At 43.5% G+C, this 15487-nt stretch overlaps 1 protein-coding gene across 1 annotated transcript; it reads left to right on the top strand.

Moving 5' to 3' along the window:
* Positions 1-8576: 8576 nt before the first annotated feature.
* On the top strand, positions 8577-11780 carry LOC137710829 (beta-amylase 1, chloroplastic-like). Its single transcript, XM_068449966.1, has 4 exons — positions 8577-9320; positions 10180-10390; positions 10485-10601; positions 10762-11780. Exons 1-4 carry the CDS (start codon positions 8776-8778, stop codon positions 11566-11568), a joined length of 1680 nt encoding a protein of 559 aa, XP_068306067.1. The 5' UTR covers positions 8577-8775; the 3' UTR covers positions 11569-11780.
* The last annotated feature ends 3707 nt before the right edge of the window (positions 11781-15487 follow it).

Raw genomic sequence — 15487 nt, 5'->3', positions numbered from 1 at the left:
CGAAGGTCAGAAATCTGACGCTGGAGGTCAGAGATCTGGCGATCAAACTCGGTCAGCTTTGCTTTCTTTGCCTTGAAAGCCTCCATCTCTACTTGGCCAGCCTCATGCGCGACCTTGGCCACCTTCAAATCGTCCTCGGCCTGTAGAGCACGCTCGAAGATAAGAAAGTGTTGCCGAGTCCGCTCCAGGAGGTCGGTTAGGAAAGAGATGCCCTCCGGGCTCAGGTGACCACCACTGGCGAGGTCATTAAGACATTCTCCAACAGAGTCAAGGCCCTTGCACCGGAGAGCTTGGGAGGCAGTCAGAGACAAGACTTCGTGTAGCTTCACGAAGACTTCGGCGGGCGTGGCTCCCGCCGATTCGGCCGGAGCTGCAGAGGAGCCGGCCTCACCGGTCGTGCTCTGAAGAAGAGCGTCAAGCTCCACTTCCCACGACGGCTGCACATAAAAAGAGAACTTAGTGAAGGAAAGAAAGACGTGATATAATGCATAAAAAGGGGAAGTGTTTTAGACCTGCCGAGAAGAGACTTCGGCCATGCCCTCTGGGTCATTGCTCGAACCCAGGGAACTTAATGGCCGAGCCCAGTGCCTTAGACCGCTACGCAATTCACGCGGCCGGTGGAGGTCATCTACATTTGATGGCCACGATGGCGGCCAAGAAATGTAAACAACGCCCCTCGGCGCATAAAATTGCCGGTGAAATGAATGTTCGGGCACCTGACATTTAATAGTTTAAAAAAAAAAAAAAAATAAAATAAAATTAATTCACACAAGGAAAAGCAAGACTTACAAAGGCCGAAGAGACTTCCTGCGGAGGAATGGGAGGGTCTTCGTCCTGTGGGTGGATCGGCGTTTCAGCCGTGGCCTCAGGATCGGCAACAGGTCTCTTGCCACGATCCGCCGCAGTAGGACGTGGTCGAGCGGTCGCCTCGACGACCGAAGGAGGATGGACGGGAGGAGAGTTGACTGGTCGACGACGGCGTTCCAACGGAACTTCATCACTCTCGCTCTCGACATCCTGAACAAAAGAGATCATTTAGCATTACGACCGGAAACCTAACCAACCAAGAGTAGGAGCAGAATTATACCTCCAAAACGACCGTTGGAGTCGAGGGAGCTTCGGCAGGCGCAGCCGACTTCCCCGTTTCAGGCGCCACGACCGGCTCCGAAGCTGCAGCAGGTGCAACGATTGGATCGGCTGGGGCAGCCGGCACAGAAGGAGAGCCGGCGGGAGTAGGCGTCCCAGTAGTGTCACTGGGGACGACATGAATTTCCCGGTCGCCCTTCTTCGCAAATTTCTTGACGCGTTTAGAAGGGCGATGGGCCTCCTCCGCCGGCTCGGCCTCTCGGTGGGGGCGTTTGGAAGGGACCGTCCGCTCGGTGACAAGGGTCCTCTTCTTGGGCACAAGCTTCTTTGCCCTTGCCACCGCGGCGACCACCTCGACCGTCTTCGACCCGCGACCCCCTGAAATAGCAAAGTAATTAGTAACAAGTACAAGTGAGTTTCTCTGTTTCTGAGGTAGCAAAGTAATTAGTCAACAATATACCTTGGACCGACTCCTTAGTTTGAGTCGAGGGCGCTGGTCTGGGCCGGTCACCAAACACTTTGCTCACCACGTCTTCGGCCGAGGCACCGAAGAAGTCGCCAGTGTACTCGTCCCACCAGTCCCCAAATGTGTCGGTGCCCAAGGATTCCGGAACGGTTGGCCGAAGACGGAACTTCTTGCACCGATCCTGAAACTCTTGCTCCATCGACCGGCACTCCCTCTCGGAAGAACCAGAAAGACGTCCCCGGCTCAAGAGGGAACGAGAGACGATCAGGGGTACGGGGCAACCTTGGAGGTAGCCGAGCTGTCGGGCGACAAAGTGAGGCTGGTAGACCTCCCAACCGGCTCGGCGGGCATCGCAACCAAGGGGAAGGTCGCGAGCCAGTACGATTGACCCCCAAGACTGACGAAGGCCTGCGTCCTCGGCCGCGGCCCAAGTTGCCGTCGGGAGCCCGATTGAAGCAGGATACTCCTGGCGCCGGCACACCAGGAACTCATCGTCCGAAAGGACGTCAAGGCCGAAAAAGTGCTTGAGGACCTCGTCAGCCCGGTGAGGAGGAGCCGGTCGAGAGGCAAGTTGGGGGCCGAGGGCGGCCGAGCGCTGGAAGGCGGGGACCTCAGGCCAAAGGGTGGAGAAATAGACCTGCAGCCAGAGTTGGAAAACCCAGAGGGGCCCATTCTGGTGCGGGTCAATCTTGTTGATGGTCGTCTCGGCCAAGCAACGAAAGAGGTTGGCAAGAATAGCCGAGCTGAGCGCCAGAGAATGACCACTAGCCAGGGCCTGGGCCACCGGCATATTCTCGACCAAGCACTTGTTCGACTTGGTACAACAAATAAATTTGTTGTACCAATAGAAAAGGAAGGCTTCGTGTTCTCCCTTCTTGAGACTCTCCTCGCCTCGGCAGGCAAAGTGGAGAATCAGAGTGTTGTAGTTGAAGAAGTTCTTATGAAGCTTCTAAACTTCTTCTCTGGAAGGCTCTCGATCTCCTCGGCTGAGCGTTTCGACGGCCCGCTCGTCGAAAAGTGCCTTCAGGTCAAGAAGGGAGGGACATCCAGAAAGAGCAGCGTCAATTGGGAGGCCGGATGGTGGAGTCCCAAGAATAGCCGAGATGTCGAGGATAGTAGGGCCGAGGGGTCCGAATGGAAGGACCATGGTGTTGGTGGCCGAGCACCATAGAGTCAAGGCCGCCATAAGCAGCTCCTTATCCATGGTAATCTCCATGGTCGATAACAGGATGGCATCATAGATGCCGAGGGCTTTCCATTCCTCACCGAAGATTGATCTCATTCGATCCACCCAGGCAGCCCAGGCTGTAGTGGTCGAGGGCCAAGCTCCTTGAGGCCGAGCCAAGCACCATTTGGACCAGTCGAACCCCTGGAGCAGGGGTGTTAGGCATTGCTCTTTGAGAAGATTGGTGATACACGACGGCACTGCATCCCTGAAGAGGGGGCCCAGAATCTGATGAGAGGTAGCCATGTCATTCTCAAAGCGTAGTGTTTTGATCGCATTCCGATCAATGAAATCTTTGCATTTGTTGATCTCGTCAGAGAGCTTCGAGATAAAGGAGGCCATTTGGAAAGGTGATAGGAGATAGTTTGGAAAACTGGTGAAGAAATCGCAGAAGGAAGAACGGGAAGGGTTTTGGCTTGAACAGGTCTGAGAGAATTGGGATTTTGGAGTTTCTGAAAGCGTAAGATGCGAATGGTGGAAAAGTGGGTATTTATAGGCTTTTCAGAATGAATATCAAACGTCTGAAATTCGGAAGGCGCTGGAATTAAAAAAGCACTGGTTTAATTTTGGGGGAAACTTAACCCGGAAAGATTCCAATCATTTCGGATATGTTGGGAACCTGCGAAGAGGGGATCGAGGAGTCGAAAATCCAGGACGCACGATCGCGTGCGGCGCCAGTTTCAAAGCATTAATGAGGATAAGACGTTCCAGTTAGGGCACGGTTTCGAGGCTCACGATTGAAAGTTTTAAGAGCAGCGGAGAATCGACACGTGGCCACGCGTTGGGGGCAACGAGGAAAGTGCAATCATGTCTCATAAATGCGCAGGAATAACGGTCATTAAGGAAGTAAAATCCAAAAAACAATAAACGTTTTCGCTTCTTCAAGGTCGAGGCCCGACCAAGAGTTAACGGTCGGCGACCTCAGAAGCGAGGGGGCAATGTTTGGGCCTAAAATATTATTGCTGGGCCGAGCAGCAGGATGCGCTCGGCCCAAGGTGATGACAAATAATATGGGCCGAATAATAAGGCCCGGGCCAGCTGGCAGGGTCAGCCAAATCCTAAAAAGTCCAGATAAATAGAAATGTCGAGGAAGTCCTGGTACAACTAGGATTCTCGACCAGCAAGGAATGAAGTCCCGAAAAGAAGGAAAATTCAGAATCCCAGTGGGAGTAGGTTTGTTCGAGGAAGAGGCGAAGTGGGATAAGGACTCCCAATCCAAATCGGAGTCGGATTCAAGGAATGGGGCACTATAAATACAAGAAATCATGCAAACGGAAAGGACCTTCAACTCAGCATACAATTGCCCTGCGCAAAACCTCTCAATCATCTTGAGATTTTTTTCCTTTTCTTTTTCCTGCCGACACACCTTCAGTTTGGATAAACAGCACTGTGGAAGCAACCGGCGAGCACCTTCAGTTTGGATAAACAGCACTGCTGCCGCAGAATCAGCCGACCAAGAAGCCTCTTCAGTTTGGATAAACAGCACTGCGTCGAGGTCGACCGATTATCTATCCAAGTCTCGGTCGAGGAAGGTTTTCGAACCTTTGTTGGCAGAGGTCACCTTACTAAGCTTTCTCGGCATAGTTAGGTGTTACGAATTACATTGCTCGGCGTACTGGTCGCCGAGTGGTTTTATGATTGGATACTCACAGGTGAGTTTCAGGGTTCGGCATTCCGACGGCCGAACTACGTTTACCATCAAGACATATATCACGTTCGAGTACCTGTGCCCATACACCTTGGTCTCGATTCGACGTGCTTATACTCTCACGAATATAATCACAGTAACCGAATCAGGCTCGGACGATTTGTGAACTCCGCAGAATTAGCAGCCTTGTCTTCAGGCTGTAGAACCCAGAGACCGAGAGTGTTCCTTCCTCGGTCGCAATCGCAAGTTAAAGAAGTCAGCAACGCGCTCAAAGCTACATCAACAAATTTTACTCCTCGGCCAGGCTCGGCCGACGAGTTGGCACGCCCCGCATTCGACCGAAGGACGTAGTTAGCTTATTAGTTACTCGGCCTGCGCGCCACGTAGGTTTTGTAATTTTTAGGGTCAACAGAATGGTAAGCCCAAAACGGACAATATCGTGCTACGGTGGTGGACCGGGCCCGGGAAGTGATCCGCCCTGGGCCGAGATGTGACAAATTGGTATCAGAGCCTAACCATGGCCGCGTGTGTGCCGACGAGGACATCGGGCCCCTAAGGGGGGTGGATTGTGACATCCCACATCGCCCAGGGGAGTGATCCTTAAATGTATATTCCCATCCCTACTTAGCACGAGGCCTTTTGGGAGCTCACTGGCTTCGGGTTCCGTAGGAACTCCGAAGTTAAGCGAGAAGGGGGCTAGAGCAATCTCATGATGGGTGACCCATTGGGAAGTTGCTCGTGAGTTCCCAAAAACAAAACAGTGAGGGAATGGTAAGCCCAAAACAACAGACAATATCGTGCTACGGTGGTGGACCGGGCCCGCAAAGTGATCCGCCCCGGGCCGGGATGTGACAAATTGGTATCAGAGCCTAACCCTGGCTGCGTGTGTGCTGACAAGGACGTCGGACCCCTAAGGGGGGTGGATTATGACATCCCACATTGCCCAGGGAGTGATCCTTAAATGTATATTCCCATCCCTACCTAGCACGAGGCCTTTTGGGAGCTCACTGGCTTCGGGTTCCGTAGGAACTCCGAAGTTAAGCGAGAATGGGGCTAGAGCAATCCCATGATGGGTGACCCATTGGGAAGTTGCTCGTAAGTTCCCAAAAACAAAACCGTGAGGGAATGGTAAGCCCAAAGCGGACAATATCATGCTACGGTGGTGGACCGGGCCCGCAAAGTGATCCGCCCCGGGCCGGGATATGACAATTTGGTATCAGAGCCTAACCCTGGTCGCGTGTGTGCCGACGAGAACGTCGGGCCCCTAAGGGGGGTGGATTGTGACATCCCACATCGCCCAGGGGAGTGATCCTTATATGTATATTCTCATCCCTACCTAGCACGAGGCATTTTGGGAGCTCACTGGCTTCGAGTTCCGTAGGAACTCCGAAGTTAAGTGAGAAGGAGGCTAGAGCAATCCCATGATGGGTGACCCACTGGGAAGTTGCTCGTGAGTTCCCAAAAACAAAACCTTGAGGGAATGGTAAGCCCAATGCGGACAATATCGTGCTACGGTGGTGGAGCGGGCCCGGGAAGTGATCCATCCCGGGCCGGGATGTGACATCTGCTTGCCTTCTTGTTACATCAGAACAACTATATGCATGAAGCACTGCGTCAAGCATTTGTGGAAGTCCTTGCTGTTTTAGCAACAAACATCATATGATGGTTTTTCACCCAAAGATACGTGCATCTACTCAAATAACGAAGCCAAAATGATGCTATTCAAAGGGCACCATCACAACTACCGAAGGTTACAGTTTAAGAAAGAACTATCATCTCCATAACCAGTAACCGAATTGTTACAAGCCAAAATGATGCTATTCAAAGGGCACCGTCACAACTACCGAAGGTTACAGTCTGAGAAAGAACCATCATCTCCATAACTAGTAACCGAATTGTTATAGTTTGAATGAACCAAATCCATGACCCTACAATGGAAATGATCATGCCTTTCCGTACGAACTCAGTTCAAATCATACATGGGTTCTCAATTTGTTTCCTTATCTGGCCATAGATACAAACTGTAAACTGATCAAAGCATATTAGCAGAATCGCATACAGTTTCATTGAGTAACCAACTTTTCAATTTGAAAAGTCGTTACTACGTAATTATGATTTCAGAGTTTAATTCCAGATAATTTTCACTCATTTTGAAACTCAAGTATTTAATCTTGAATCTAACGTAGACAAAATTGACACAACGAGTATCATATATGTTTATCTAACCGTGTGTCTCAAACCAGATCAATAAAAAGAAGCTACATAGAATCATAACTACCTTTTCTCCAAATGTATTTATAGCAGCATACATACATATATATATATATATATATATATATATATATATATGTGCACATCGATCTTAGGAACCTGCAAATATATTAGAGAAGTGTTTCTTTCTTCCAAATGATGGCTAGACTTGTTCAATATCTTATGATGTCAGTTTTTGTACATTATTAGATTTCTCACTTCCATATCTTCTAATTTTTCCATAAAGATTATGTCTTTAGATTGTTGAAGCAATATTAGAAAATATGAAAAGAAAACAAGAATTACAATAATAATAATGATAAAGAAAATCACAACATCAATAGTATACAAGATTAATATAAACAACTAGGGAGAAAGTTAGAAATACTGACAAACTTGGAGATTGATACTTGTATAAATGCAATGTTCTAAAGACAGAATTTCGTCCATACTCTTGTACTTGTAGTTCGGTAGGCATCTGTCTCTCAGGATTCAACAATCTGTAATCCGAAGTTAAAACACTTCAATCTTTGGACTTTGGCGAACTTTATATATTCAGTACTCTTAAGATACGACTCGGAAGACAAACAAAGAATGAGAGAAATAAAATGGGGAAACCCTATTTCTCAAGAGTAAGAATTAACTTTTTTTTCTTTCTATTAGACAGGTGGGATGCTTGAGTTTATATAGAACTCAAGCCACCAATTTTGAAACAATATGACTGTTGTCTAAAGTTCTAACGAACAGATACAACTCATGAATTTGAATTCAACTATGACACACGATTATATTTTTCATTGATACAAAAACTAAATATTATAATATTAATTATAATATATAATTTCTAACAGCTTACCCACGAAATTATACCATTTGATGCTTCCAGATTTCTTTATCCAAGTATCCTTGCATATGTCAAGATAATTCCAGTATGCTATTAATAGATAATTACAACGATTAAATCATTATATTTTCTGTCAATAAAAATTGGAAATTATTTTAACAACTTCTCTATCCAACGGCCAAGAACATATAAGCCGACGATGCAAAGTCGTGTCCAAATATCACACTGGGCCAAAGCGACCGAGACTCGTTTCGGCCGAAAATTTAAATTTAGGTACAAATAAAAGTATAATTCCAAGTGCGACTTGGTGAATTTATAATGCCCGAATATGCCAAACTGCCAATTACTTTCTTGCTCAACTTTTGAAGAGCAACTTACATGAAATAGATTTATTGTCATGGCGTTTTGATTTAATAATGTAATGTAATTTAGAAAAAATTTACACATGACATTATATATAGTGGTTGGAATGTCATGTTGATGGTAAGTCAGTCTTATATAAGCACTCCACCGTTGATACCCAAACAGTAAACCGTCCGTATTTATCGTCTATTCATACTATAACACGTGATTTTTTGACGTTGCAATTGCTGGTAGTTATCAAAAAACCAAATTACAACATCAACTTGGACCAATGCTTAAAATATCTACAAAATTGTCGATAATTCTGTCAAAATATCTAACAAAATCAATGATCGATGTGGAAATGGGGTTAAAATGAAAACTTCACCCTATATTAGCGAGGTATAGGAAAACATTGAATATCGACAATATTCATTGATTCATCATATAAAATTCGTCGAAACCCATTGTAGATTTCAAACCTTTGATAAATTTTAAAGAAAATTTTCTGTAATTTCGACCTACTATTCATAAATATTTTCATACATTTACGTATGGATACTTCCACTTAGATCGGTGCTTGGATATTATACGCATGTCGGCATAGCCGATAAGAAACAAATGGGCTTGGATATTATAGGCATGTCGGCATAGCCGATAAGAAACAAATTGGCCTAATAACAAAAGCCCATATTCCCCGAAAATGCGATAATTTGGTAGTATCTTTGTCTCTCTCCCCTCTCGCGCCCTGTGGCTGTGGGACGTGGGAGTGAGTACCTACACCCGCGTTCGCGTTCGCGTTCGCACCGCAAACGCAATTTCCGTCACTCTCTCACCTTCGCTCATTCATTTCTCCCAACAAAACCACCACACACCACCATTATTTCGATTCCCGAAGGCCCGAGCCTCCATCAATGGCGATGGCATCTTCATCCCCTCCGACCTTCTCCGCCTCCTTCTGCCGCACCCGTACCGAGTCTCCCTCCACCTTCACTCGCATCCCTTCCATTTTCTCCCCCGCTTACCGACCCAAACCTCACTCCCTAACTCGCCGGCTCGCCCTTTCCGCTCGGCTCAACTCGTCCAAATCTTCCGCCGGCGGCGGCTCGGTCTCGCCGGACAACGGCGACCTCCAGTACGAGCTCTTCCACGGCTTCTCTCAGCAGCGTCGCCGGAGAGGATCGCCGGTGTTCGTCACGCTGCCTGTGGATTCCGTGGGGTCACGGGGCGCGGTCCGGAGGCCCAAGGCCATGGTTCAGTCGTTGAAGGCCCTCGCCGCGGCCGGAGTGGAAGGCGTGGTCATGGAGGTGTGGTGGGGCCTGGTGGAGAGGGATCAGCCCATGCTTTACAATTGGGAAGCCTACTTGGAGATCGTCTCTCTGGCTCGACGCTGCGGGTTGAAGGTTCGGGCCGTCTTGGCGTTTCATCAGTGCGGCACTGGGCCGGAGGACTCTCATTGGTTAGTTTTGTATTTGTTTTCTCAGGTTTCAATTAACTTAATTTAATCGTGTTATTTATTTGACTAATTGGTCTTTAGTTACTGCGTTTTCTTTATTTGTATTGGATATGTATGTTTTTTTAATGGGATTAATTTGCTTGCTGTTTGGAATCTTAAATACAGCAATTAAACAGTATAATTCTGTATTGTATTCCTTGTTTTGGCCAATTGTGTTTTTAGAGGATTGGGTATACTGCAAATCTTGAACTTGAAATATGAAATGAATGGTTTGTCACCCTATAAGGATTCATTGGTTCCAGGAAAATCCGCAGCGGTTTTCTTTTAATCTCTATAGATTGTGTCTCCGCGATAATAAATGATCTAAAGCGGATTCATTGGTTGTAATTGTTTGAAGATTTGAGATAATAAATGATCTAAGGCAGATTCATTGGTTGTAATCGTTTGAAGATTGAGATTTACCAATTAAAGTCTAAAGTCCATAGTATTGTAAACAATTCGCGGGTGATATTCGTTCTAGTCTTTAGATCTTCGGAGATGTCTTGAGTGTCCTCGTAATTGGATCAAATGAATTATTACTTACATGGGCACAGATTGCTTGATGTTCGTGGAACTTTGAGATATAGCTCGAGACTTAAAGGTAGCAATTAAGACCAGTTGGCTGATGTACCATCTCTGGCATTTTGTTGTGCTGTTTCACCGAACTTTATTTGCTTCTTACATATCATTTACAACTTATGAGGTGAGTGATTTTTAAGAGCTTGAGCTGTGCCACTGCCATTAGCCGCGTTTTTCATGAATGTTCTGTTGGCTTGTTTATCACCTACTTGGATGCTGAATCTTGTCCTTTTGTGCACTGAAGGATTCCTCTTCCTCTGTGGGTACTGGAGGAGATTGATAGGGATCCAGATTTAGTATATTCTGACAGATTTGGAAGAAGAAATGTGGAATACCTTTCTCTCGGGTGTGATATGCTTCCTGTTCTGCGGGGACGTTCACCAGTCCAAGCATATGCAGATTTTATGAGGAACTTCAGAGACACTTTTAGACCTTTTCTTGGTCTTGTCATAACAGTAAGATAATACGAAGTGAATGGTTGAGCACATCAAGGCTGTAGTCATATTTGTATAATCCTCAAAAGTTAAATTAAGCGATCTCCTCTTGCAGGGAATTCAAGTTGGGATGGGTCCTGCTGGTGAATTAAGATACCCTTCCTGCCCTATCCAGAAGTTAACATGGGCTTGGCGATCTCGTGAGCTTGGAGAGTTTCAGTGTTATGACAAGGTAGGAGGGAATGCTAAACTTCATTTACTAGCTAATACTTGGATTTCTGTCTATGCCTGAATGAGGATGCACTAGTGACCGTCGTTGCTATTCATTTGACCTGATAATCGTATTATTTTCCCCTGTATTGATTCAGTTTTCTCTTTAATTTTCTGGCCAGTATATGCTTGCATCTCTCAATGCATGTGCAAGAGAGATTGGGATTCCCGAATGGGGAAATGGGGGCCCTATTGGTGCTGCCAATTTGATGCAGGATCCTGAACTGACAGAGTTCTTCAGAAGTGATGATGGATCCTGGAATACATCATATGGTACATTTTTTCTTGAATGGTACTCGGGAATGCTGCTTCTGCATGGAGAAAGGATATGCAGGGAAGCCGAGACCATTTTCCGGGGTACAGAGGCTAGTACGTCAGTAAAATTAGCTGGGATGCACTGGCATTATCGCACTAAATCTCACCCATCAGAGTTAACAGCTGGCTATTACAATACTTCAACAAGAGATGGATACTTACCAATTGTTCGCATGTTGGCAAAGTACGGCTTTACTTTGTGCTGCTCATGTTTTGAATTGCAAGATGTGGAAGAGAGGAAGATGAACGCAGTCAGCAGCCCGGAAAGCCTTCTCAGACAGCTGCTCTCAGCTGCTAGGGTATGTGATATACCCTTGGAAGGTGAAACTTCTGCAGCCAGATTGGACAACCAATCGCTTCAACAGGTGGTAAGGATGTCAAAGTATTACTCATCTGGTCTAGAAAAACCCTCTTTTTCGTTCAACTTTGTGAGGATGGACAAGAACATGTTCGAATTTCATAACTGGGTCCATTTTACTCGTTTTGTGAGGCAAATGTCTGATGCCAATGCCTTTCGAGCCAAGCTAGAAGTTGATGCAATGCCTGATACACGTCGGTCTCCCACTTCCCTTTCAGATGTTGCGAAATTTGGAATGGCTTCTGCATATTGTTAAGGACCGATTATCTACCACTTTCATCATTCATAACAAATGTTATATTCTTACACCCCCTGTTCCGCGTTTGATGTGAATACGTAGTAATGCGTCAGTTTCCCGTCGATAATTCTGTTAATTATAGTTCTTCTGCAGAGAGTTGATACATTGTGTTGTAAATTTGTAAGCATCATTGCCTTCCTCATATTTTAAGAATGGTTGGCTTATCGTTAGCTCTACTGTAATTCAAACAATAAAAATCTTTTTTTTACTTAAAGCCGATATTTATCGTGAAATTTCAGAGTTTAAGGTGTTAATTTTTGTTGGGGCCAAAATGCTCGAACCTGCCTGGCCTCCGATTGAAACGTAAATTGTAGAAGAAATATACAAGGAAAGAAAAATGAGAACTATTTTTACCCACTCCCACCACCTTCCGTTATCTCGTATGTTCTTCATATGCTTTTCTCAATAAAAACCAAATACTAAAAACGAAATGGCTATCGATGTTGATATCATTTCCTGGTGTGCAAAGTGTTTCTGTTTTCGCCATCAGCTCAAAAGGCAAATGCTTATAGCTTTTATATTCATTATTTTTAAGAACATTTTATTCACATGTTATGATTGTCATTTTCAAAAAAATTAGTGATGCACACATCGTGCTTTAACCGATGGTTCAAAGGGCACAAAAAAATTGTTGTAAATATAAAAGGAGTTAGAGAGGAGAATAAATAAACTTTAGAGCTAACTTCATTTAACCCCCTTAAGTTTTGAGGTGATTTTTATAATGGGTCATGCAGTTCTAATTTTTTCATATTGCAATCTGATGTTTTGAAATTGTATCAATTTATACGTTTTGCCTTCTTGAACATCTAATCCTGTATTAAATTGAAAAGTTATTTTGTCAATTTGGTGCAAATATGGCCTACAAGTTGACACGAATAAGGATATGGTACTCACCATGTCGTCAATTATATGATGGATCCAACAACCACTCCGACCACATGTATAAACTGATACAATTCAATACCTTACAATGCAAATGAAAAACTAAAACTTTATGACCTATTTTGTAATTACTCCAAAGTTCAAAAGGTATAAAAGTTTAGTAAACCCTAAATTTTAAATTCTAGACCTCAACATATATGAAATTGTTTCATTTATTTGTCATAATATCTAATTTTGTGATATTATGTGCCACAACGATTGACAATAATAATAATAAAAAAAAAACAATGCTAAGATCAATGAATCTCTTCTTTTATACGTAAATTACTCATAGAGCAAGAACAATCAAATCATCATAAGTACCGTCTGCAAGTGCATGTGCGCGATTGATCTAACACTCCTCAAATATGCATCACATATAGATTTGGTGCACATATTAATTGTATGGTGGTTATCAACTCTTGCATTTCAACATGAATACATGTTGATGTAGCTGGTATATTCCACAGCACAAGAGAGATTAGTTATATTCTTCAGGCCCACTCCATCACGAGATATGTTGAGGACAAGTGTTGGTCATCTGAATTCTGATGGAAAAAAGCAGGAGAAGGACTCATGAATCTCTTCTCTTTGTCGCCCTTTATTTATCTAAGACAGCAGAAGCATGCATATTGATAGAGCACTCTCGTCACCCACCTTTGTAGACGTGACTGCATCCAAATTGATTGGATCAACAAAGTCAGCTATGAAAAAAGTTGGCTCTTCTGTTTGAGATTCATCATCAAACATCGAGAATTTGATTCACATATTGTGCTGCCGACAGAGAACAGTGTGGTGATTGGTGCTAGTTTCTGAGGGAAAGAGAGGAGGAATTTTTTTATAGATAAAGGAAACACAAATTATTTGGTGTGTTTCAAGTATTATAATCAAGATGAAAAACATGTTTAATGAAAAGAAAATTTACATGTTATAATTTGAGTAGAATGATAATTAATATCATGTGAGGTCTTTTTAAGAAGGGCGATCTCAAGCCAACAATTTCTCCGCTTTGGGAGGGTTGGGAGAGGGTTGGTGGAAACGGCTTTACTCTTACTTTGCAAAGAGACTGTTTTCACGACTCGAACCTATGACATTTTGGTCACAAAAAAACTATCTTTCTATTGTGCCAAGGCTCAAACCCATGACCGTCTTTTTAGTACACCAAACAATGATCGAAAAAGATGGTTCAGTTGAGAGTTGTACGGTCCACTTTAAAATGAGAGATGACGTATTCAAATATCATCATTTGATTGTGATATATAGTAAGCAAAATGAAGCGGATCTCTGCATTTTTAGATCATTCCTTTACTCTCATAATTGGGACCTTGAGAAAATGCAGTCTGCTTATTACTGTACAATATGAACTATCACAGAAGAAAGAGAAAAGCTAGCATGCAACTGCAAGATATAGGAAGAAATATACATATATATGTGGAGAATTATTGTTACTTGTGATAAAGTTGTAAGCATGCAAGATGAACAATAATTTTATGATGTATGATCTGCAGCAAGTTGAAAAGAGGACAAATTAAGCTAAAGAAGGGCACACATGCATATACTACTAAAGGAGGAGGGAGGAGGGGGGAGGGGGTGGGGGTCAATGCCCATGGATGCACCTATATAGATGCATATGAAAGTGCTTTTTTCAAGAGTGCTTTCAAGCCTCCCATAGTGGAAATCAAGGCGAACTGTTTCAGCTGTTCTTCTGATTGTGCATACTGCATAGTACAAGGGGTCACTCACTCAATCAAATCTTTGAAATTATTGTCCACCTATAGAATGATTCATTGAATGCACCTTTACTGTAAGCTATTGATTCGATGTACATTTACTGTAACCATGGCGTTTTCTCTATTTTCAATGCGAATCCCAAATTAAGGTGCTTGTAATCTAGCCCTTTAAATGCTTTGGCAATAGTTCATAAGTTGGAAACTTCAGTTGATGAGCAAGAAAACAGATGAAAAGCAACGGTTACTAATCTAATAGTAATTGAAAGTTTGAAAACTGGTCAAATTTTTGACACGTTAGAGACTAGCTTACTTAAGATTCTAAGAATATAATTTGAGAATTTTAACCGTTCAAGGAGTGTTCAAACATCACTCGAGGAAAGAAAGAGAAAGCTCGAGAAGCGCTCGAAGGGGGTTTGAACACTAGGAATGAGTGCGAATGACGACCCTGCCAATAACAGCTTCAAATAGTTATTTACTTTAACAAAGTTGTAGTCCATTTTTCAAATATTATAATTGGCATGGCAATAGCAAGTAAGTTTTTGCAACCCAAGTGGCACCTCCCCGTTGCATGGAGCTTGGTAAAAAGGAAAAGAAAATAGAAACAAAGGTTTGAAAAATACCAAAATATAGATCGAGTGACGCAATATATCCTACTAGTAAAAGCAACAAGAGAAAATGTGAAGGTTAAGCCATGCATGTAAGAATCAATTTTGGTTGTGTCGATAAATTATTAAACTTTTTGGATAAGTCCATATATGATTTGGTATCTTAATTAAAAGTTTAGGGCATAATTACACAAGAGAAGTTAGTGTGGTTGACTTTGTAATGGTTGGGAAAGAAATGGATCACCACTATGGAGTAAGTTGCAGTTGCACCATGAAAATAGTGATGAATCGATGCATCTCATTTACCAACAGTATAAAAGCTAGCTAGCACAACCCTCTTCCTCCTTAAATCTTAGCGTGCCATTCTGACATCGCATTCAGCATGGATCGTAGTATCAAAACCTTTGCTGTCATTCTCTTACTCCTTTTCGACATTTCTTCAGGTCTGAGAATATGTTAATATAGTATATAGGCGCTACCGGACTATCAGTTAATTAGGTTTACAATGAGTATTTTATATATATATATATATATATATATATATATATATATATGTGTGTGTGTGTGTGTGTGTGTATTTATTTAATTTTTTATTTCCTGCAGGCAGCAGAGTCAAAGGCT

The sequence above is a fragment of the Pyrus communis genome, chromosome 12 (assembly GCF_963583255.1).
Source record: "Pyrus communis chromosome 12, drPyrComm1.1, whole genome shotgun sequence".
NCBI classification, from domain to species: domain Eukaryota; kingdom Viridiplantae; phylum Streptophyta; class Magnoliopsida; order Rosales; family Rosaceae; genus Pyrus; species Pyrus communis.
Note: the sequence above shows the minus strand (reverse complement) of the source record. Positions and strands in the feature narration are given on the sequence as shown.